General features: G+C 39.7%; 1 protein-coding gene across 3 annotated transcripts in view; it reads left to right on the plus strand.

Moving 5' to 3' along the window:
• Positions 1-25,691, plus strand: part of LOC109374692 (extracellular matrix protein FRAS1-like) — a 320,228-nt gene that overhangs the window by 248,385 nt on the left and 46,152 nt on the right. For all 3 annotated transcript variants that reach the window (XM_019629460.1, XM_019629458.1, XM_019629459.1), the window contains 3 exons: positions 18,259-18,411; positions 18,752-18,898; positions 24,418-24,564. In XM_019629460.1, the coding sequence (XP_019485005.1) occupies positions 18,259-18,411; positions 18,752-18,898; positions 24,418-24,564 (447 nt within the window). The remainder of the gene's footprint in view (positions 1-18,258; positions 18,412-18,751; positions 18,899-24,417; positions 24,565-25,691) is intronic.

Below are 25,691 nucleotides of genomic sequence, written 5' to 3' on the forward strand. Positions count from 1 at the left end.
AATAAATTTGAGGACTTAAGGTCCAGAAGAAAAAGATAATGTGTTTGAATTTGGACAAGTTCAACATGGGGTGACCACTGGACATCCAGGGGTAGCTGTCCAGAGGAGGCTGAAGTTCTAAGTGAACACAGCTTTCTTACTGTAGCTCATCTGCTATCTTCGTTTTACCCTGAACCTACAGTCCTGGAATGTTTTTAACTGAAGTGTTGCTTTAGTCAGTTCATAGTTAACTTCATGGAACATTTCAATGACTTTCATCTAAGGAGGGTGTTAGGAGGAGTCCTGTGATGGTAGACAAACCACAAGATAACCCACTCCAGGCAGTGCCATCAGTGGAATGGACTTTCTTCGTTCTTCAGAAGTTTTGGCACAGTGGAAGCCCTGGGGAAGGACCCCCTCTGCTTCCTCTATCATGTGTGAGCTGTGCAGGGTGGTTGGATTTACTCACGGGATTTATTCTCTGTCTGAGCTGTACCTAAGATCATCATCGGAGACCTTTTAATTGCACTTGGCTGTTTAAGAAAGAAAATTACATCTCATCTATCATGCAGACAAGAATAAACACATCCCGGGAACAGGTCCAATAACCTCAATGTGTTATCACATATGGAGATGTCATATGTGTGGGGTTTTTCCCTTCAAGTCTCTCAAAGCATATATACAGTTTGTGAGCTTTAGGCCAGGGCTGAAAGTTTTCAACAGAGATAAATGAACTGGGGTTAGAGGCAGGAGTGGATAAGATTGCAGCAGACATGGTTAAGTGTTATGGAAAGCCAGGTTTTTTTCTTCATAGATTTTTTTTTCTTAATATTATGCCCATATCTTAACATTATCCAAAAATTTCAAAGCCTGAGGTGCTTTCTTCATTTGTTTTTCTCAGCTAAAACCTTTCTTGTGTTTATAAAAGTTGGTGAGAATTAAAAAGAAGGCATGAGTGAGAAATATCCAAGTACAGATGCATAAAAAAACTGCCTTGGGCTTTGAGGAATGACCTAATGGAATGACTGTACTTTTGAGTTCTTAGGTAGAAAAGGAGGTAATATTGTGAGTAATATTGTAGAGAGGAATACTGGAAAATTTTAAACAGCTGATTTGTTAGGGTGGCAGAATTCTGGGGTATTAAAATTTTTGTTTGCTTAAACAGTATATTTTTTAAATGCTGGTTCATTTTTTTTCATACATCTGTGCCTGAATATAAGCAAAAGAAGATAAATGTCAGTAAAGAAATATTACTCTGAGCATTTTCATCTTGTAATCCATGGCACTTAGGTTCTAAGCAATGGTTAATATGTGTTACATGCAAAAAAAGACTCCTGGCTAAATGAATTAGGGAAACTCTCAGTTAAATAACATTAAGCAACTTTCTTTATTGCAGGATTTCTCAGAACCTTAACTAAACAGGTATGCATTGTGAATCTCTAAGATGAAGGAAGCTGGATGTGATTTTCCAAACACTTAATTGCAGACCTCTCCCCTTCATTGATTACAGCTTCTCACAGAGCTAACCAGTGGTTTGCAGGACAGTCTTTGGGAAGCCCTGCACTAACTGATCTTACTATGTTGAACAATTTGTTGGCGCTCTTTAAAGGTACACGAAATAATGAACCTGTCCACAGATCATGGACTCCCTCCCTCTCTCCCTCCCATCCTTCCTTCTTCTCTTTATGGGCAAGCAGAGAAGCAGAGGGATCGCTAAGGAAGCTTAGGTTTGCCACTCTCTTGCCTGCTAATAAGCATCAAAGAGCAACCAGTAATTATCCTCCAGTGTTAGGTCTGAAACGTGTTCGCTCTCTGAACCTGTGTGAAGCCATTTGTTGACTGGTTAGAAAACCTGTTAACATTTTTCTTCCACATCGTTTTTTGAAAATGTTTTGAGCCCCATCCACGATATTCCCCATTTCTTATCATCATTTCTGAAAGAAGGCCCTAAAAAAAGTAGCAAAAAAGTTAAAATGCACACACACGCACAGTTTAAAAGAGCAACAAATCCGTATTTTGGAATAAGCTGAAACAACTGCAACACTGAGTAATGAAAAAAAACCAGTTCCAGTTGAACATAATTAAGGACCTGGATGGAGCCATGCATGAGCCAGCGTACCAGCTCTGTGCGTCCAGACACAGTGACTTGAAGCCAGAGAGGTGAGAGCCAATTCTGTTTTACAGCAGCTTCTGTTTGTGGAGGAGGAGGGTTGGCACTGCCCCCATCTTGCTGTAGCTGCGCCTGTGGCTGTAAGCTGAAAGGAAGGAGAGAGGCACACCCTATAAATGTGGAGCAGCTAATAGCTTGTTTTGATCATCAGAGTCCTACCCATCCATCCCTCACAGCCTGGCTCAGATTCCTTCTCTTCTAAGACCAGCTTCCTCTTGGCTGCTCCCACATAGTAATTCCTAGTATGCTGGTTTGTTTCTGCCACTTAGCTGGTAGTTGGCATTGAAAAGTTCATGTTCTCTGTGAGTGATCTTTTCCCAATGCCTAAAAATAGGTGACTGTTCTGAGGGCTCATTATGTTATAAGCACTGTGTTAATTGCTTTGAATGCATTTTGACATTTAATATTAATAATGATCCTCCAAGATAGGCACTAATTTGATCTCCATTACGTATGAAGAAACTGAAACACAGAAAGATTAAGTAACTTGCTCAAAATGACAAAAGTTGGAAGATAGGGCCAAGATTTGAACCTAGAAAGTGTGCTTCCAGAATTGAAATCCTTAACCATTGCATTGTATCCTGTGATGCCAAACACAGTTGATTACATACAATAGAGACTAAGGACGATGTTTAAAAAGATTGTTATTTAAAACGTAGCTAACATATGAACAAGACAAAGAAAGAAAGACACCAAAACTCATAGACACAGACAAAAATTTAGTGGTTACCAGGGGGTAAGGTAACCACTAAAGGAGAGAGGAAAGAGAAAAGCAGGGCAAATAGGCATATGGTGATGGAAGGAGAATGGACTCTGGGGTGGTGAACATACAACATGCGATATAGATGACATATTATAGCAATGTACACTTGAAACCTATATAAGTTTACTAACCAATGTCCCACTCCAATAAATGTAATTAAAAAAATAAAGTGAATAAAGAGATGTTATTGGCAGCTTTTAATTTCTGCTTTTCAGAGTATTCCAACCACATGTCCATACCAGCTGTGTTTACCTCTGTGATTAGGCATCATAATAAATAATATATTTATTATGTAGTAATTATTTACAACATTACATTAGTTTCAAGGATACATCATAGTTCTTCAACATTTATATACCTACAGAAATGATCACCATGATAAGTCCAACAACTATCTGACACCATACCACTCTATGACAATATTATTGACTATATTCCCTATGCTATACATTACATCCCCGTGACTTAAGTGTTTTATACCTGGGAGTTTGTTTTATACCTGGAAATACCCTTCACCTTTTTCCCCCTTTTTTAAATTTTTCAATTACAGTGGACATTCAGTATTATTTTGTATTAATTTCAGGTATACAGCAGACTGGTTAGACATTTATATAATTTAAGAAGTGATCCCCCTGACTAGTCTAGTACCCACCTGGTAATATACATAGTTATTGCCATATTATTAACTATATTCCATATGCTTTACTTTACATCTCCGTGACTATTTTGTAACCACCAATTTTTAGTTCTTAATCCCCTCACCTTTTTCACCCTGCCCCAACACTTCTCATCTATCACCCATCTGACACCATACATAGTTATTATATTATTGACTATGTTTCTTTTGCTATACCCTACATCCCCATGACTACTTTGTAACACCCAACTTGTACTTTTTAATCCCTTCCCCTTTATTCACTCATACCCACAAACCCTCTCTCACCTGGCTACCATCAAAATGTTTTCTGTATCTATGAGTTTATTTTTGTTTTGCTTGTTTATTTTGTTCTTTAGATTCCACATATAAGTGAAATCATATTAAATCTTTCTTTCCTTGTGTGACACTCCACTCAGCACAATACCCTCCAGGTCCATCGATGCCACTGCAGATGGCAGGAACCCATTCCCTTCCATGACCAAGCAATATTCCATTATATATATATATATATATATATATATATATATATATATATATATATATATATATATATATACCACCTCCTCTTTATCCATCCGTCAGCAGACACCCAGGCTGCCTCCACATCTTGGCCATTGTAAACAGTGCTGCAATGGACATATGGATGCACACATCCCCTCGAAATAGTGTTTTGGGTTTCTTCAGATAAATATCCAGAAGTGCAATTACTGGATCCTTCTCTGTAACTTATTATAGACTTTGTTTTAAAGTCTGTTATTTCTGGTATAAGTATTGCTACCTCAGCTTTTTTTGTTTTTGCTTTTTGTTTCCATTTTCATAAACTATCTTTTCCCATCCCTTTACTTTCTGTCTGTGCCTGTCTTTCAATCTGTAGTGAGTCTCTTGTAGGCAACATATGTAAAGGTTTTGTTTTTTTATCTCTTCAGCCCTCCTGTGTCTTTTGATTGTAGAATTTAATCCACTTAATCCAATTGAAAGTAATTTTTGATAGATATGTAGCTATTGCCATTTTATTGTGCATAATTTTGATCTTTTCTTTTCCATCTTAAAGAAGTGCCTCTAACATTCCTTGTAATGCTGGTTTGTTTGTAATGAACTCCTTTAGCTTTTTCATGTTTGGGAAGATCTTTATCTGTCCCTTAATTTTAAATGATAGCCTTTCTGGGTAGAATACTCTTGGTTGTAGGTCCTTGCTTTTCATTACATTGAATATTTCATGCCAGTCTCTTCTGGCCTGCAAAATTTCTGTTGAGAAATCAGCTGACAGTCTTATAGGAGCTCCCTTATAAGTTGCTAGTTATCTTTCTCTTGTTGCTTTTGGGATTATCTCTTTGTCTTTAACCTTCACCATTTTAATTATAATGTGTCTTGGTGTGGGCTTGTTTGGGTCTATCTTATTTGAGACTGTCTGTGCTTCCTGGATTTGTGTGTCTATTTCCTTTTCCAGTTTAGGAAAGTTTTCAGTCTTTGTTTCTTCAAATAGTTTCTCGATCCCTGCTTTCTCACTTGTGTTTCTGGTAGCCTTATGATGCAAATGTTGTTACTCTTGATGTTGTTCCAAAGGTCTCTTAAACTATCTTTATTTTTTTGGACTCTTGTTTTCTTTTTGCTGTTCCAATTGGGTGTTTTCTGCTACTTTGTCTTCCAAATCACTGATTCAATCCTCTGCTTCATCTAGTCTGCTGGTGATCCCTTCTAGTCCATTCTTCATTTCAGTTACTGTATTCATTTCTAACTGGTTCTTTTTTATGGTTTCTCTGCCCATTTTTATGCTTGTTATCTCTTTGTTGAAGTAATTACTGAGTTCCTTGAGCATCTTTATAAACATTGTTTTGAACTCTACATCTAGTAGGTTGCTTGTTTCTGTTTTGTTTAGTTCTTTTATGGGAGTTTTCTCCTATTCTTTCATTTGGGAAGCATTTTTTTTTTAATTTTTGTATTGGGGAATTGGGGAAGGGGAACAGTGTTGGAGAGTTGGGGAAGGGAAACAGCCAAGTTGTTGTCCTTCAGTCTTAGTTGTGGAGGACGCAGCTAGTTCAGCTCCAAGCTCAGTCACTATCCGGCCTCCCGTCAGCAGCACGCAACCGCTCAGCTCAAGGTGCTGTGTTTAATCTTAGTTGCAGGGGGACGGGGGGTAGCCCACCATCCCATGCGGGAGTAGAACTGGCAATCTTGTTGTTAGGAGCACGTGCTCTCACCAGCTGAGACATCCTGCCACCTGTTGGCTGCTCAGCAGCAGCTTAGCTTGGGTGCAGCTCACTGGCCCATGTGGGAATCGAACCGGTGACCTTGTTGCTCAGAGCTCGTGCTCTTAACCAACTGAGCCACTCGGCCAGCCTGGGAAGCATTTTTTGTTTCCTCATTTTAGCTGCCTCTCTGCATTTGTTTCTATATATTAGGTAAATCTGCTATGTCTCCCAGTTTTGGCCTGGTGACATTATGCAGTAGGTGCCCTGTGGAGCCCTGGCACAGTCTCCCTGGTCACCTGCTCTGGGTGCTTCAGGAGTGTCCCTTGTGTGGGTTCTGTGTGCCCTCCTGGTATAGTTGAGCCTTGATTGCTATTGGCATGTCAGTGGGTGGAATTAACCCTCAGGCTGATTGTCTGTGGAATTTGGCCCCATCCACAGTTTATGGGCTGCTGTGAGGGGGGCTTACCCCACTGAGTGGCATTCACCCCAGCAGGCTCTGGGATTGTAAGAACTTGCTAGTTTGTTTTAAATGCTAGAGAAGCTGGTTTAGAGTGCCATGTGTACATGTGGTTCTATTGTATATTATTATTACCAAATCAGTAAACTTTAAATAAACATTAATACATACTATATTTTAATAATTTATATCACTATATTTACTTTAATCTCTTTCAACATATACATATATATATATATATATATATATATATATTTCATAGTTGTAGCCAACAGCTACATCATTCTTTGTTTCTCTTAAATATCACTTTAGTTTATGTATTTCCATATGTTGGCAAATATTCAAAGAATCCACATAATTTTCATTGTTAATGGCTAAATAGCATTTCATTGTATTTGTGTTACTTGATTGGTAATTAGCAGCAGATAGAATTACTGCTTGGTTTATGGTATGTTAATTATGATCTTCAAGGCTTTAGCCAGACTAGGTCTGTTTTCATATTATTGTTAATAGCAATAATGGTGAGTTTATGGAATTTTATAATTTTCAAAGCAGTTTCTCACTTATCTTCTCATTTGATGATTCCAAGAAACCGCCCAGCAGAAGTGAGAAGAAGAGCTTAGTATAGTGACCAACTAACAAATAAATGCTGATCAAGAAATGTTGAGTGAATGAATAGCTCAAATCTGGGGTTCTAATGCTTACTATAATTGCCTTGTAATGCATCATGTGCTAATTATATCAAGGCTGTTTCTTAGTGTGACCCTTTTTTTTTTTTTAGTTCTTTTTTCTTCTTTTTCACCTTCCACTTTATTCCATCCAGTTCTAGTCTTCTATCTCTATAATTTTTTTCAATTTTCTGATGTCTTCCTTTTTTTAATCTAACATTTGCTTATTTATTTTCCTTATCTTCTTTTGCAATGCACTTTCTTGTTTCTCATCTTGTCACCCTATCTGCCTACCTTGAACTATGAATTGTACATCCAATTTCTCTTTGGAACTTTCAATGATTGTATCGTTCTTGTTCTCCCAATTTGTGTTTTATTTAACAGGCCACAGTGTCTGCTGAAGGATGATTGAATATTTCAAGGCATTTCTTTAAACTTTTTCTTTCAAAAAAAAGAACATGACCTATGCTGAAATTGGGCCTTCCTAAATTGAAAAGAAGAACTTATATTTTCGTCTTCATGTAATTTTTACTAAACACTATCTTACCTAGCTTTGGTAGTGACAGAAAGATCTTATAAGCTTTCAACTTGGCAGGGTTCCCAATGAGGTCAGGATTACTGTTATCTTCATAAGAGCTACAAGCCAGGGCTTGAATTGCCGAGTAGGCCTTTGAGGATGTATGCTTAAGGAACACAGCTGAATTTAGACTCCTAGATTTTCTTTTCAGTATGAGAGGGAACACAACTGCTAAGGCTGCACTTACCTACTTTTCTTACACACATGTCAATCTTTGTGGTTTACATGTGACAGGCAAAATAGTGACTTAGATGCAAGCATGACCATCAATATCAACATCAGTTCTGATTGGACCTACTACACATAAAGAAAAATTGCTAATGTTTATTGAACATTTACTATGTGACAGCCCTTCACATACATTATCTAATTTAATCCTGACTACAACACCACAAGGTTGGTACTGTGATTAGTAACATCTCCATTTTATAGCTCGAGACTGAGATTAGAGGTCTTAATTTAATTTACCCAATGTTTTATAGCAAGTAAAAAGCAGAGCTAGGCTTTGAAGCAGTGCCACTTCAGAGGACATGTGTGTGACCACTGTATCATCAGCCTTCATCTCCTGATCAAGTTTCAAGAAGACCTTCTCTGCTTCTTGGCAATCATACTATTTAGAACTCTTTGTGATGCTTTGTCATCTTGCCCACCATAGAGCCTTTCAGTATGCACTCTCCACACTTTTCTTTAACTAAATCTTACTCAGGTCAGTTTACATTTTTGATTCTTTTTGTTTGTTTGTTTGTTTGTTTAGAAGATGAACATAATCTGATTAAAATAAGAACAATAAGCTCCCTCATCTTTTCTGCTCAAATGTTCTGTATCTTTTCGATGCCTCCTTTGCCCTCATTCCTTCCTTTGAGAAAGGAGTGCCATCGCCCTGGCCCAGGAGCCCCTCCATCTGTGACCCAGAGCCTGTCTGCCCCATCACTTTTGTGAGCTGGTCTTCCCAGTTCATTATTTCTTCTCTGGTTACTATTTCCCCTCCCTACTTTCCTCTTTATCTTTCACCCTCCGCTTCCTCCCCCAGCCCCTTGCCTCTAGGCCAGCAGTTCTCAACCTGTGGGTTGCGACCCCTTTGGGGGTCGAACAACTCTTTCACAGGGGTCGCCGGGTACTCGTATGTGGGCGTATCTGCATGTGGGCCTGGAGACGGATAGAGGAGCGGTGTCTCGGTTCCTAAGACCATCGAAAATATGTGTTTTCCGATGGTCTTAGGCGACCCCTGTGAAAGGTTGAGAACTGCTGCTCTAGGACCTTACTGTCTTTCACAGCCTCAATGCAATCCTAATTTCTATTTTCTCTTTAGATTCCGTCTCAGTGAACACATGACGATCATCTCCAGGCCCTCATTTTCATCTGCCTGCTGGACAAATGATCCACAGGAATACCGGACTCAAAAAACTCCAAAGAAAACCCCATCTTTATCCCCTCCACCTATCAGGTCCTTTTCTTCCTTCTCTTGTCTTTCTTGTCCACCCACTACTGATTTCTCAATCAGAGCAATTCAAAACAGTGAAGTTCCATCTAATTCTTCCCTATGCCACATTCTAAGTACTGCACATCTTACAAACTCTACCTTTGCAATGACTCTTAATTATACTCCTTTTTCTCTGCTACTATAGAGAAACCTAAGCTCATCTTTCTCAGATAGCCTCAATTTTTTCCTAATGGCTCTGCCCCACTGGAGCTCTCCCCACTCCTTCCTGACAGAGGGTAACTCTTCTGGAAGATAAGCTTTGGCTTACAAAACACTCTCTGATGGTTTCCCATTGCCTAAATTCCTGCCCCGGATTTTCACTCTGGTTTCCCTTGGTCCCTGAGAGACTGTCTGAAGCTCTGGCCATGCTGGGTGCTCTTATCCATCCCACCCTGCCCCGCTCTTGTGTGTCCGTGCACACAGTTCTTCCCTCCTAACTAGGATGTCCTCAGCCAGCACCATTTGCAAACATCAAATAAGCAAGCAAGTTTAAGTCCCTCTTACTCCTCTTGGATAAATACTCTCTGGTCCTCTTTTGACACCTATTGCATTTTAGGTGTGGCTTTCTTCTGACATTAGACCTTGTCATGAGCATCTCAAAGGAATAGTCTGAACCTGACTTAATGCTCTGTCTCCCACTGTGACTTCCATAGTTCTTCGCACCCAACTGATCCATAAATGTTCATTGAAGTGGACGTTTTTCCATTTTGAAGGTAAACCAAGAGTGAAACATAAACTGATAAGAGGCTGGGTACAAGGCATTGAGATACATGGGCAAGAGTGGTGCTTATGCTTCCTTGTTGGCAGCAAGAACTGGCACCCACACTGAGGAGAGAGCTTTGCTCTTACACCTGACACTTCCTCTCACTCCTTCCTTCTTCACACTGTCTGACTCCTTGGGTCCTACTGCAGCTTTCTTAATTGAGTTTGTCAGTACTGGTTAGAAATCACTGTCCTGTAATCTAAAGGTCAGTCTATTGTAGTGGGGCTTTTTTTGGGGGGATGGGGGATTTTTTTCAGGGTAAGTCAATAGCTACAGACACTGAAAAACGGGGAAGTTTTTTTTATGATTTTTGTACTAATGAAGAGCCTCTAACAAAAAAGAACACACGATTTATAAGATCTCATGAATGGGCTAGGACCAAAGTCATGATCGAAAGGGGAAGAGAGGATGCTTGTTTTTCTTCTGCCATCTGTATGTTATTCTTTTGGTTCCTTCTGTACTTGACACACAAGTAGAACCCAACCAGTTTTAAAAGTGGCATCAGCATTCAAATTCTATACACATGTCAAGGGTCCTGAGTTTTGGCATGTAAGCATTTCTTTTTTCTCCTGATGAGGAACAGCTACAAGTGCTGATTATTTTAACCTCTTCCAAACACATTTGATGTGGTTGCATTAAGAACCTAATCGACTGACAGGACATTATTAAAAATCTCCCGGTGTGTCTAAATTTGTCTTTATAGGTCATTATTTATCAGCTTAGGAGTCACTGCCCCATAAAACCAACATCTAAAACCATTGCGTCAACAGTACACATTTACTTTAATATCTTCAAGCTTTTTTGACTTTGCTCCAAAGACGTGAAATAAGTCATTTCACTGCTGTGTGCTTCCATCCATCATGATTGTGGATAATCCTCACTGATCCTCCAAGCAGAGCCTTTGTGATTTGAAGAAAGACTCAAACAGTGATGACCACATGTAATTTCCTAACAGCTGCAGGGTGGCATATTAGAGGATATTGCAGCTGCAGAGTCAAAACATTAATTTTTTATCTATTTAAATTTTTAGCATATCTGTATGCTGTGCGTATTTGGAAAACAAATGGAATCCTCTGCTTGCTTCAAACAAGAAATGTGTTTATTTCAGCTCGAGCTAATATTCAATTTCCAGGCTCCCTTGTAATGTGTTCATTAATTTGTTTGTTTAAAGTGCTAATTCCCTGGGTTTGTTAGCGAGCAGGCACACAGACAAACAACTGGAATTCCATCTGCCCCTCCCCCCCACCATCACCACATGCTTATTTTATAGCAGCAGTCTGAAACAGGCTAACATAAATGTATCCTGGGTCTGTCGTCTTTCCTTGTCACCCTTAATGAGCCTTATATTTAAAGACTCTTCATTGTAATTGAAATAGTGACAAATAAGGATTTACTTACTGCGTAGCACCGGGAGAGATGGCCCCCAGAATGGCATTGTTTTTAAGCATTTAATGAATGCACACTCACCATTTAGACATACTTGAGGTTAACCTCCTCTTTTTGATTACAGCCAGGAAAGTCAGAGGCAAATGCCTTACTGCACAGATGGGGCTGTTAGGAAAGGAAATGAATCCTTGCAGAGGCTGCTAGATTGGTGGGTTGGAAACTCAGTTCCCCTATTTTAGTAACTGCAGTCCGGGTACAAATTAAGCTGTGACAGTATAAACTTCCTCTTGTGGATCCTGTGAAATTGTTCCAAATATCACCTGTGGGGATGAATGGTGGGATGAGGAGGATTATGGGAGAATGCACTCTGTGGTTTGTTTGTTGGCTCTCAGAGGATACTGCCATTTTCAGGATGTGTTTTCTGACAGCTGTGCTCCTGCAGTGTGGATCCAGCAAGGATCTGAACTAGGATTTGTCAGATGGTCACAGCCTACCAAGAATTCAAGACTTGCCTCCAAATCAGCTTAGTTTTTAGAAAATATGCCCGCAGATTTTACTGTGCATGAAGTGCCTGGTGTCATAGCAGTTCCCCAGGGCACATAGTCACATGCAGTGCCTGGAGATGGCTCCTGCCACCTCTTAATTATGATTAGATTGCATAATTAATACATTTGGCTGACCATGGGGAAATTTGTCTCTCCATTGTCTCAAATTGTACTGACAAGACAGTTGAAAATTGTCACTCCCATAGCCAAGTAGTGCCCTTTTCCTCTTGGCCTTAAGTGGATTTTGAAAACTTGGTGGTGCCACCCACATAGACCTTTCCATGGGCCTCTGAATTCCCAATTTCCTACTATTATTACTCCAATAATTGTTTTCTTTCATTCAACAAATGGGTAGAAGCTATCTGCTAGGTATTGCTGATTTGGCCAAATTCAACTTTGTTTTTATTTTTGAAGGTGTTTTAGAAGCTGAAAATTTGTAAAAAGGTTATCCCTGGTCATTGCCTGAAAGACAATGTTTCTATCATCCTTTCTTCTTAATGGCCATCATGATCTCTATTCCTGGTCATGATAGGTTTCATGTACCTACATTACAGTGTTCTTCATATTCTTAATATGCCTAGTCTAGTATTAGCCCCTTGAGAACAATTCAGCCATGGGATATTATTGACACAAAAAGGTCTTCTATAAATGTAATGGAGAAGAGGAAGGGAGAGAACAGTAGGGACTCCACTCCCCTCCCCAGCAAAGGTTTCACATTGAGAGCTGCTATATGCTTTCTTGGATTGTTGGTTCGCTGCTGTGGTTCTAATGTCTTCTCCCATCACTAGTTACCTTTTACACAGCAATATATCATTTACACCTGCAATAAAAACAAATACCTCAGTAGACAGAATGGTGAAAGACACATAAAACACACATAAACTGATTCCCAATTTCCTTTGGCATAAAAGTCCATACTCCTTTTCATGACTTACAGAGTATTCCAAAACTGGCCCAGCCAGGTCCTACACGGCACTTGCACCTGACGCCCACTCCGTGTTCATGTCCCAGCCTCCTCTAGGAAGCCTTCCCTGCCTCCTGGACTGAGCTGATACCCCTGGTATAGACTTCCATGGACCCCATACTTATCCTATTAACATTTTATGGGATGTTTGTAACAGTCTCCTGGCAGTCCCGTGTCTCAATGTCTGCCACGTACTCTCTTATTGCTCATCCTGCTGTGCCACCATCTCTATTGCCTTGTGATACAGGACTCAAGTTAGAGACACTACTCTTTAAGGCAAGAAGCACAGCCCAAGTCCATTCTACTTGGATTCTTAAATATCCCACTGGACTGCCTCCAACCTGTTCTGTGGGAGGGGAGGCCAGGGGCAAAGCGAATGGTCTCTCTGTTCCTTCTTCTTCTCCAGCTTGAAGGTTTTTTCTAGACTGGGGTACAAAGATGGAGAGTGTAGGGGTTGCATTGATGGGGGAGAGCCTGGGTCTTAGCTCTAATGCACATTCAAACTTATGGGGTTTTTGTTTTGTTCTGTTTTATTTTTCTGTCTTTCACCTGTGCTGGGCTCTGCTAATTTGGTATCTTTGTAGGTCTGATTCTGATAATTTTCTCTGGGACCACATAGTGGCCCATACTTCCTGGTCCAATGTGAAATGATTATAGTGGATGAGGAAAGAATTCACTGGTTGATATCTCACATTATTGTTTGGTTACACATATTTCATACTCGATTATAATTATACATCCAGGATCATTTTTCCCTACCATACTAAAAGCTCTATGAGTACAGTAGATTTTGAACAATTTTTTTTTGAAAGAAAAGATTTTTTAAATGTTCAGCCTCACAAATGTAATACCAGTTTTCCTTAGCCAAATTAGCCAAGATTGTTTTACTATTTTTAAAATCTCAGTGCAGGCAAAGTTGTAATGAAATAGTCTCATGAATGGCTTTGGAGATGTAAATTGATACAAGCTTTCTAGAAAGAAAATTGTAACACCTATAAGAATTGTACATGTTTTTCATGTCTGTAATGGTTAAAAGAGCATGTTCTGGAGTCAGTGTGTATATGGTGTGTGTGAGCAAATGCCTTAACCTCTGAGTTTCAGTTTCCACATCTTTAAAATGGGGATTAAGCAATGTCTATTTCATCTTTCCAAATAAGATTATGTATAATAATTAGTATAGTGCTTGATATATATTCAGAGATCAATAAATGTAAGGTATAATAATAATAACATGAATTGTCTTTTGACATTGTCTTTTAGGAAATACAACTGCCCCTTAAACAACATGGGTTTGAACTGCATGGGTCCACTTAAATGTGGATTTTTTTTTCATTAAATATACAGTCAGCCCTCCATATCCCTGGGTTTTGCATACATGGCTGGGAATTCGAGGATGTAGAGGGCTGACTGTATGTATTGTTCTGTGCCATTTTATAGAAGGGACTTGAGCATCCTCAGATTTTGGTATCTACGAGGGGTCCTGGAACCAATCCCTGCAGATCCTGAGGAATGACTGTAGTTCAGTCAAAACTTATACACAGATTTTTTATTTCAGAGGGGATGATACCTCTAACCTCGCTGCATTATTCAAAGGTCAGCTATAACCTAAAATGTACAAAGGTCTTATCATGGCTTTAATGATAGAGGTGGACAAATTGGAAGTAAATGTCCAAACTATAAGAAAAATGGCAGTTTTTATTAGTCAATGCTGAAATATAATGCAGTCCCTAAAAATGATGTTTACAAAGAATCCCTAATGACGTGTGGAAATGCTGATGGTACTAAGGAAAAAAGATGGTAATGGTATTGATTTTAAAAAGAGACAACATTTAATATTATCTCATTTATGTAAAATCTATATATGTAAAATTATATAGAAAAAGAAGAAAAATGTCAATGATTGTATTTCATCTGAAAAGCCAACTTAGGGTGATTTTTAGCTTTGTAAAAGCATTCTTCACATTCTCTTCTGTGACTCACTTTGTAGTCAGAAAAACAAAACTTCAGGGTCCCCGTTTGATCCCCATGCAGCCCCTCTCCTGTGTGGAAGATCGCAGTGGAGCCCTGGGCTTGAGCCTGAAGCTTGCTTGCCGGTGGTGCCGGTGGGGCTGACAACGTGTAGCTGTCATGCCTGAGCTTTGTAGTCTTGCCCTCGGGAGCCATACTTTCCTGATTGTAAGTCAGAACGCTGGTATTAATCATCAAGCCACTGTTGCTCTGGTTTTTGGCTCCTTTCTGTGTACATCATTACTCATTTTGAGCTCTCCGAAGGAATTCTCTCCTACAAAGAGATTTTGAGTTCAAACCTCTCAAGACAAAGATGTTTCTTAGGTTTTAGGAATTTATTTTTCTTTTCTGGTTGGTTTAATAAGAGCCAGTCAACCTTCAGATTGTCTTCAGAGTATACTAACTGAAGTGATCTTTTGTCGGGGGCTCATGTGTGATAGAGTTAGTACAGGAGGTTTGCATGAATATGTTAACAGGAGACCCACTCAGATGCTTGTTTTGGAGTAGATGTATTCAAAGGATCTGGTGTTCAGTATGACTTTTTAAACCACAGATGAATGAATAAGGAATAATATAAGTGGGGGGAAAAAAAGAATCAGAGAGTCCAACTTTCCAAACTTGGGTAGTTACAGTCTTGTGCTTAAGGTAAAACTATAAACTAATTTGGATTAATGTGATGCTTTGGGCAACTGCTGTTGGTTGTTTTATATTTTCAGGTATCATTTATTGATTTCTCCTTGCCCTGGGTACTCACTTCATCATGCAATGTGATATGCCTGGTGATTGCTCTGATACCTTCTTAAGACTTAACATGGAGCCATGAAAGAAGCAGAGGTCTTGAGACTTGGAGTCTTTGCAACTCTTGAGCCTTTTCCACTGGCTTCTGGTAGCTGTATACCAAACTATGATGTAAATAGCTATGCCTGGTTTAAGACCACCAGCAAATGAGACTCATTTATGGAATCTCTACATTTGTCAGGTAGTCAGAGGCAGAGACCAAGGACCCAGCCAAGAGGAGTCCCAGGACAAAACATGCTAATTGGCAGTGGGGTCTAGGAGGAGGGTGTCCCAAAGTGGCCTATGTTGCAGAGATTTCAGATAGATTAGGAATTAGAGGAGACCATTAGAAATGGCCATTAACATGCAGTAAGAGACATTTTCAAGGGCAACACCACAGTAGAATTGTGGAGGGTGAAGGCAAATTATAGTGAGGTGTGGAATTAGGGTGACAAGGAAGTTGGGTGGTGAAGGGATGGCAAGAGATAAGGTGTTTATAGATAAAACCTTTTTTGGGGGTAGATGATGTAGAACAGTTTGGAGGTTGAAGTCAAGGAGAGTAAAGAGAGATGGGGGAAAATGCAATAATGTTTAAATAATGTTAAAAATTGGTTCAAGAATGTGGGTGAAGGAATTAGCCATTTTGTCCTGTGAGAGGAGAAATGAAATAAAAATGGGTAAAGATAGATTTTTTTGAGGTTGACAGGGAGGAATTGAAGGTGCTCATGCTTGATAGGCTGAGTGAAGTAGAAGAAGAAATAACCTGGGAGGAGGTGTAAGGGTGGGCAGGGTGAAGGTGGTGCCTGGAGAAGAATCGTAAAAGTTTAAAAGCAGCTGCCCCTGAGAGTGGGAAGGAGTGCCTATTAGCTAGCTCTAGCTTCCTTTAGAAGTAATTACTATACATTACACTCCTTATTTTAACAGCTTCTAGAGATCCTTAAGATAAGACAAATCCATAAATATTTATTTATTGTACCCAAAAAATACCCCAGAGATCTGCTTACTTTCTCTTCAAAGCATCCCCTTGGTGATTATTCTTTTTCGTTTCTCTAATTGCATACTAGAGAAAGCTTCAGTTGGGTGCAACTAGTTTTTAGACCTCTGAGCAGCTGCAGATCTTGTTGACGCATGCCTGAGCCCAGAACTCCCTGTAAGCAGCACTGGCTTTAAAGAGTAAGAGGCCATGACTTTTCAGATAATGGCGCCTTAAATCAGTAATGTTTCCTGGGTGTCCAATCCTAACCTGTACCCACTCATTAAGGCAATTACAAAACAGTCCTCCTCCATTTGCTCCAGCAACTTTCGAAGCTTTGCAAATCTCCCCTTTGCCCACGTGGGACTATGTTCCTGGCACTGTGAAAAGGGTCGAGTAAAAGAGAACAAAAAGGTTGACGTTGTGTGAGAACCATACACTAAATCAGGAGGAATAGTCTCCTTGTCATATTCCTCTAGATAGAGTCATCATTTCCTTTATAATTCACTGAAGGGCTATCATGAGGATTAATTTGGCTCCTAGGATATCCAGAATTGTTCCAAATATTGACAAAAGGCTGCCTGCAATTTGAAACTCACAAAGTTCAGAAAAAGGTCAGGAGCTGTTGGTTTGTGTGCCGCTAGAGGAGTTAGCAATTTTGAGAAGGACACTTTTGGTTCCACTGCTGGAGTGGCCATAAAGCCCTCATCTCATGTGGATGAGTGGGTGCTAGGTGTGGGACTGAGAGCTGCTGCTTGTGCAGCGAATGTTTCTAGAATTTATATGATCAGCAGTTTAAAAAGTGTGTCGCCGTTAAGGGTATAGAGAAAAGGAACTGTTTGTTAACAGATTTCGTGGGGCAGGCAATCTGTTCAATGACATGATATTTTTAGCCTAAACATGGTTAGAAATCACAACCTCTAGCTAAAAGACTTTGAGATAAAACAAGACATATCTGGTCCCTGGCTGGGGCATTAGCACGTGCAAACAGTGCTGTGACTCCCACAGAGGAAGATGGAAAGGGCTTATAACCAGAATGCCTCATTTCCTAGGTCTTTACTCCTTTTTCATTTTGATGGGTAATTCAGGATTTGTGGGTTTTCTTTCACCTTTGGGATGGAGGATGGTACATGGGACTCAAAGGGTAATTACCACTTAAAGCAAGACAGAGGACGTTTTCACCTAAATGGGAGCGGAACACAATCAAGTTCTTTAATTAAAGGATGACTATTATATGGATGGAAACAAGAGATAGTGCTGGCCACACCAGAGAATTTGTCTTATAGTTTCAATCACAACTGGAACAACAGAGCTTCTGTGAGCTATTTATCGGCTCATGAAAATGAATTTCCAACTCATAACTCTTCCTCATAAGTTTTCCTCTAGTTAAAAATGAAAGTTTGCTACCAACTCAACCCAATTATCTACTAATCCCAATCCCTCCATACCAACTCCTAAGACTTGTTGACTGAATCTAGAAGACCAAATTTGTGAGAAGGAGCACCGCTCAGGAGCCCTGGGAAGGGGGCATGCTGTGCTCAAGTTCTCCGAGCTCTTGGAAATGGTAATAGTATTGATGGTACTGTTTCTGTGAGTCTGACAGTTCTCGCTATGCCCCTAGCAAGGATCTATCACCTGCTGCCCTAGTACTTGAAGGTTGTTCAATTGGAAAAAGATGAAAACTCAATTGCTATCCTGGGCCTGGCCATTTGCTAAAAACCTCAAACACACAGTTTGTACAGGTCCCAAGCCCCTGCTTTACTGCCATGTGTTACCTGTGGGGTGCTCCGGCTGTCTGTTCAGTGATAGTGGTAACTGCAATTCCATTTTCCCTTTGGTGTAGTGGTGAAACTTGACGCTCATATTTTCGGTGCCTTCTCTGTGTCCTCCTTCCCCCTCCAGACTGCCATCCTCTGTGCCAGCACTGTGCAGCTGATCTCCACCACACTGGGAGTGTCTGCCTGAGGTGCCAGAATGCCCGCTACCTGCTGCTGGGGAACTACTGTGTTCCCGATTGCCCTTCAGGGTACTATGCAGAGAATGGAGCTTGTCAAAGTAAGTGCTGGACACAGGAGCTGGTGGCGCCTCGTGAGCTTCTCTTTGGGGCAATAGCTGAAATGGCTTGAGGGGAGAGAGGGAGGGAGGGAGGGAGGGAGGGAGGGAGAGAGAGAGAGAGAGAGAGAGAGAGAGAGAGAGAGAGAGAGAGAGAGAGAGAGAGAGAGAGAGAGAGAGAGAGAGAGAGAAAACGAGGGAGAACAGGGAGCACACTGTGGGATAGTAAACCAGACCGGCTAATGTTCCCATTGTTGGGGTTTTTATGAATGGTTCTTGGAATGCTGCTTTGGAAGGGAGTTTAGCATCATGGGTTCCCTTTGTGTCTCTTTTCCCTTTGCAGAATGTCACTCCTCCTGCAGAACCTGCCAGGGCAGAGGACCCTTCTCCTGTTCTTCATGTGACACTGATCTCGTCCTGTCCCACCTTGGCACCTGCAGTGCCACCTGCTTCCCAGGGCACTATCTCGATGATAACCGTGCTTGTCAACGTAGGTTTTCCAAAATGAATTTTCTTTCTTTTCCTGGTCTTCTGGGGACATCAAAGGAAATATTAAGCCATTGCTTTCGTATTCTCACATAGTAGCCTTCATTTTTATAAAAGGAAGAAAATTAATCTACAAAGGTATATGGATGCCATTAGCAGATTATAACTCAGATATCAGCTTAATTGGAGGTGCTGGGTTGGGGATCTCTGTAAGTACCAGCTGTGTGATCTTGGGCTAGTTATTTAACCTCTCTGTTCTCTAGTTATCTCACTTAAAAAATAAAACTATTAGCCTTGTTCATCTTATGGTTTCTCTCAGCAAGTCAGTTCCAAGATCCTGAGCAGAGAGTAAATCTCATTCTAGTTCACAATCAGTGACCTCAGTACTTCTCTGGATTCAATTTGCTTCAACATGTATTTGTTGAATATTGACAATGTGTAAGACTTGACATGCTACAAAGCATTTTGTTTCTACCCAAACAGTAGTCATTTTGTCTTGCATGAGGGTTACTTGTATAGATGTCTTATTTTTCAAATAAGTCACAGTATGATTAATTACCTGAGTCAGGCAAAAGAAAGAGTTAGGATAAATTAGGGAAAGGACAAATCTGAGTGAAAAAAAAATTAAGTAATCCTTCATAGATGAAGGAACATTTCTGAGATAGGCGAAAGTGGCTTACTTTATTTCAATCACTAAAGTGTCGTTTGCAAAAATATTTTTGTGGTACTTTCTCATTTTGAAAATGACAGTTAACAAATACAGTGCTGATATTTCAATTTTATATCCTAGGAAGTGCCGTGCTGAAGGGATTATAGAGCAGTGGTTGGGAGGGTGGGCTCTAGAGTCAGGAGACTGAAGTTCAAATCTTACCTGCCACTTACTAGTTTGTGACCATGGGCAAGTGAATTAACCACCAGGTATCAGTTTCTTTTTCTATCAAAGGGGGATTATAATATCCCCTACATCTAATGTTATTGCACTTCGCACAGACCCCAGCAGAGAATAAGCTTTTGGTATAGCCAAGGTTGATGTTGTTATCTTTATCATCAGCATCGCTTGGAATGAGAGGCAAATCAAGCAGTAAAAGATATTTATATTTTATGGGTTGAAAGATGTTGCTGTTAGTTTATTGAGATGTTTGCAAGGGTTTGCACTTGAAATGAATTTATATGGAACTCACAATTTTGCATCATTTGTGGAGATACCAGACATAAAAAAATCCTTTTTGGGCCGATAAAAAGATTTCTTTACTTTTATAATAAAAAACTTAGCTTGGTATAAATCAACTATCTGTTAGAACCTGCAGATTTTGTAACACAAGAGACATGAATGAAATACTCGCATGTTCTATTCAAGACCAAGAGGCTGTTGGTAGAGAAATAGTGACTTAGATTTATCAGGCTCTTCACAGCAGTGGAATCACAGAAATAAAAGTTCAAAAGAAAAATAGAATACTTTATATAGGGTATAGGTGACAAGAATATGTTGCATTGAAATATTTTTCTTCTGGGAAGTTTTTGCCTTGGTGCAGCGTGATCTCTGCAACTAATGTATTTGCCATGATAGATACCACGTAAATAGGATTTTATAGACTTTCTGTTAAATTAAGAATCTCCTAACATTAGTCCTTTGCTAAAGTTTAAGTTCCATTCTTTCTAAGATTGAATAAAGCATGCCCCCACATTGGGATAGTTCAGTTGTTAGTATGTAAAAATAATCAACAATGTCCCTTTCTAATGCTCATCATTATAGACAATTATAGGCCTGACAATTTTAGAAATTGTGCAGTAAAGGACTTTTAAGGAAATGTAATCAGTATAAAGAAGAGGCATTCGTAAACCATTTTATACAAGAAAGTAAGAGCTGCAGAGCTCTCTATATTCAGGTTATGGAAACTTAGAAATTACACACTGAACTCTAAAACTTAAGAATGACCAGCTGAGGCAGGAACTTTTAAAAAGAGCTGATAGATGAGGTTCTTAGCACTTGAAACTGTAGTGCTTTGGAAAAGGAGGAGAGCGCCAGGGCTACTCTAGCAAACCTTGCACCCAATGCAGAGATTCTTTCCTCTCCCCCTCACTGACTTCTACACATGAGGAAGGAATGAGGGTCCATTGGTGAGGGGTGGGGGATGGGGTGGTGTGGGGAAAGGTAGTTGGTAGTTCTTTCTCATCTGCCCTGAAATCCTCCCTCTCCCATAGCAATAGAGAGTAAGTCTCCTCCATCTTTCACATGATTACCTTCAAAAATTTCAAATTGTCACCTCCCACTTGGACTTTTCTGCTCCAGGCAGAGCTGGAGCCAATGGAATATTTAAGCAGAAATGGGTGACCATCTTTCAGAGCTGCAGTAGAAAACAAGTCTAGTTAAGAGGGAGAATGGACTTCATAAACTGTGAGGTCCCTTCCTCCTCAATGAACTATGGTTAAAGTACGTCCCTGATTCCCTCACTGGTTTCTGGTCCACTCATCTCCTTCACTGTCCTCTTGGCACTTTTTGTGGGGTCAGTGACCTCAGAGAACTGCACCTGCTACTCCAGATGTGATCGCACCAACATGACTGCAATAGGAACAATGTGACGTGAATATCATAGGATGGAGAAAATGGTCCTTACCCGCATTCCTCTGAAGATGGAAGCTGAGAATCTAAGGGGCTTTGGTATTTGCAGAACTGCTCTGAGTGAGATAAGGTCATTTGCAGATTGCCTTGTAGAGGGATGAGAGGTTAGGTGAGAGAGGAAGAAGGGTTCAGGTAGAAATGGTGAAAGCCCTGTGCTCCTCAATGTGACACTATTGCATCCCTCCAAATCTTCTTTTAATGTTTCAAAATGCTCAAGGTGAATCCATTCGTTTTAGAAGTCAGGGAAGGAGCTGAATTGTGTATTGAGGTGCCAAAGGGAAGTGAAAGATTGCATAGAAGGATGCAAGAAGACAGGGGCAGACAGAAGCTCGAGGAAGTAAACTACAGGAGACTCAGCTGGCAGGACAGGGCATGGACTGACTGGCTGAGGAACTGGCGTTTGAGCGTCATTTTGCAGCTCCGTGTCAAGCAGGGGGTCCAGCTGAAATTTAGGTTACATGAAGGCTCTACAGCTTAAGACTGTGGTAGTTTCTTTAGTCATCATATCACACTTTTAGTAAGCTTTTAATCAACTAAAATTCTTCGATTGTTTTTTATAGGATTTGCTGTCTAGGGTTTTCCACATCCTCTATTTATGTAATTGGCTATAGACTATAAATGCAGGACTTATAGTTTTGCTTATTTCATCTGATTACTTTTAGTTTATTGCTTCAACTGGCTAAAGTAAGTTTGAGTTGTTATTCTTTCAGCAGGTGAAACTTAACTGTGTTTTTTCTGTGTAGGTATATATGATATATTTAATTATCATTAGATAATATCTTTGTTTTCATTAAAGTCATTAATAAAAATATTGAACAAGTAAAAATTAAGGCTTTATAATAATTTCTACTAGACATTTCTTTTACCAATTACAAAGATTTACTGATCACTTTCTGAGTATGCATTTCAACCATCTTCAAAACCACCTACAACTATTAGGCCCCACTTTATTTTTGTATTCACAAGTTTATCTTTGACAAAGGGAACTTTGTCAAACCCTTTGCCAGAATTAATATATACCATGTGTAGAAATCTTAAAAAAAAAAAAGATAAAAATTTAGGCTCATGCAAGTTTCTAACAATTAAAATATTCTTTTCTAATTCCCAAACTATCTGAAAACCCAGCCTAGAATTTTTCTAGGACCTTTAATTACAAATCTATATACTCTAATGAAAATTTTTCACCAATGGCTTTTCTTACAGGTGAAACAAGAGGATATTTTTTATTATTATTGTTTTGCAGGGAAGTCATTTTCCTGCAATGGCCTCATGCTTTGATATCCCACAGATCTAAAACTCACACGATCGCTATGTAGACCTTTCTTTTGACCCATACTTAGAGAAGATTTCAGAATAAGGCAGAGATGCTAGTGTTTGAGCATAGATCATTACAATATCTGGCTTCTTTCATTTATGTAGTAAATGTTTATTGAATACCTACAAAGGGATGGATAACCAGCCAGATGCTAGGACTATCTCAAGGAACAAAATGAACCTGGTCTTTGCTTTCATGAAGCTTACAGCTTAAAGGATACAGATGTTAGTTAATCACTTAAATGAAAATTGTTATGTATGGCATGAAAGAAATGTACAGGGTGTTTATAAGAGCAGTAACTGGGAGACCTGCTTTCGACTGAAGAGTCCGGGAAGGCCTTGAAGAAGAGACTGAAGAATGAGTGAGAGTTAAACACAAAAGAGTTGGAGTTTATATTGAGAAGATTCAAATATGTGTGTTAAAATTTCTAGGTGGAAAGAATAAAGAGAATGATGGAGGAGCACTGTTTGCAGAAATGAAGGCTGGAAATTTTCCAGGGTTGAAGAAAAATATGAGTTCATAGATTAAATTGACCTCTGAAGCCTGAGCAGTATGAATAAAAAATCATTCTGGTGGATACATGGAAAATAAATTGCAAGAGGATCGAACTGTATGTGGGAAGACCAGTTAAGAAGCTATAGTAGTAGTCCAGCAAGAGACGATGATGGCTTGGATGTATTGAGGGCATTTGTGGATATGGAAAAATGCAAAAAGTTCTGAGAGTTCTATAGGAGAGGTCAAGTAAATAGGACCCAGTGAGTGATTGGATTAGCAGTGAGAAAAAGAAGGGTGCCAAAATAGACTCCCAGGTTTCTAGCATGAATAGATGAGTAGATGGAGAAATGCCAGTTACTAAATTAGGTAGGGAAGGCGAGGGTATAATCAGATTTGGGGGTCATCCCTGAGTGCCTGAATTAAGTGGCTGCTAAGAATCACAACTGGGAAAATCAATAAACCAGGTCACCTGTAAATCCTTTGTATCTTAATACAGTAAAACCTTGGATTGTGAGTAAGTTGTTTTGCGAGTGTTCTGCAAGATGAGCAAACGTTTCTAATACATTTTAACTTTGTGAAGGAGCGATGTCTTGCAATATGAGTAGCTTGTTTCCAGAGCAAATTATGCTCACAAACCAAGGTATTACTGTATATGGAATTTCCTGAGCTTCACAATAAACGTGATGCCTAATTTTAATCTTGGCATCACATAAAAATCTGATTCTACATCATAAACTATAGGTAGCTTGATTCCTTAATACATGACATTGAAACAAAACTCTGGACCATCATTCCAGAGATCTTGGAGTAAGTATAAATTCTGTTGTTGAATCTCAAGGCAATTTGGATGTTGGCTTTCCATTCTTGCATTTATAATTCACCTTTTCTAGAAAGTAAGATTACCCCATTTTATTTTGGAAAAAAATACTAACATTTTTCGTTCCTGTTGATCACGGGGAGGGTTATGAGCCATAATAAAAGAACAGGGGTTGGAGCAGAGCTTTGTTTATTCACAACGCCTGTCTCCATTTGATCAGTGCTTCAGTATTTGCAATTGTAATCACCTGGTCATTTTCTTTTACTATCTGCTCAGCATGCAACACCCATTGTGGAAGCTGTGATTCACAGGCCAGCTGTACCTCCTGCCGAGATCCAAAGAAGGTCCTGCTCTTTGGGGAATGTCAATATGAGACTTGTGCCCCACAATACTATCTTGACGTCTCCACCAAGACATGCAAAGGTAAAGCTCTTCTTGAATTGTACAGCAATTGTTTTTACTCAGTGATACCCCTTTGCTATAGATGTCCAACCCTCCACATTGGGAATGTACTGTCATCATACATTTATACCTTCTCTGATGGTAGCAGGAAGTCATTATGCATGTATGTTTCATTTATTCATTCGTTCATTTATATGTTAAACAAATATTTTTGAGTACCTACTATGTGCCAGAAACTGTGCAAGAAAGTATTGGTAACTAGACTGGGCAGGCAAACTGGAAACCCTCAGGTTGTATTTGGCTCACCTAATAGTCCAGTGTTTTAAACTTTTTAATATTTGCCTTTTAAAAAATCAGAAAATTTCACATACAAAAATTGAGATTTCCAATTCCTTTTGAAAAAGTCAGGAGATCTGGCAATACTGGGTTTGCATTTCCACCATGCAACAGTAGGTAGAAGATGAGTAGCTGCTGCTTTTGTTGGATAGAGCAGAATCTCTTAAGGTCATTCCCTATTCTACCACACCAGGCCTATTTCAAAGATTTATGTTATCTTCCTGAGCCCTGTAGGCACCTGCATTTACAACTCTACGTTACTAGGCTGTGCTTAATGAGGCTAGGAGTTGTCTGTGATTTGGTCATCTCTGCTTAACATACTTAAATGAGTGAAGACATAGTCCCTGTCCTCGAGGAGTTTATAAGGAGGTCATATCAAAAACCAAATGCCTTTTTTCTTGTTCTCCAGTGGTTGGAATTCTTGGTGCTTTTGTTCTTTGAATGGCAGTGCTCAGCCAGGGGAAAAGCAATTAAACGATAGATTTTTCCTTGCTCCTGTTCCATTTCCCTTCTCCATTCCTCCATTCCACTTTCCCTCCACCTCTCCAGTTCTGCCAGGGAAGCTAGGGCTCAGATATAGAGGTCAAACATCTGTCAAAATAAACTTAGGATACTTTAAGCCTTTGCAAAATTGCACACTTTCCATTCCAAGAAATTCCACTTGGTTGTCAACTTAGGTGGTCTGCTGTGCTCAAGACCACAGAAGCTTTTCTGTGTTTTTCCCTTTTAGCCAGTGGTTGTTAGCTTGTGGTGAAAAATGAGATTATCACAAATCCTCCCTGTTGTAAATGATTTCATAACCATGCTGGCAG

The sequence above is a fragment of the Hipposideros armiger genome, unplaced genomic scaffold (assembly GCF_001890085.2).
Source record: "Hipposideros armiger isolate ML-2016 unplaced genomic scaffold, ASM189008v1 scaffold_857, whole genome shotgun sequence".
Taxonomy (NCBI): domain Eukaryota; kingdom Metazoa; phylum Chordata; class Mammalia; order Chiroptera; family Hipposideridae; genus Hipposideros; species Hipposideros armiger.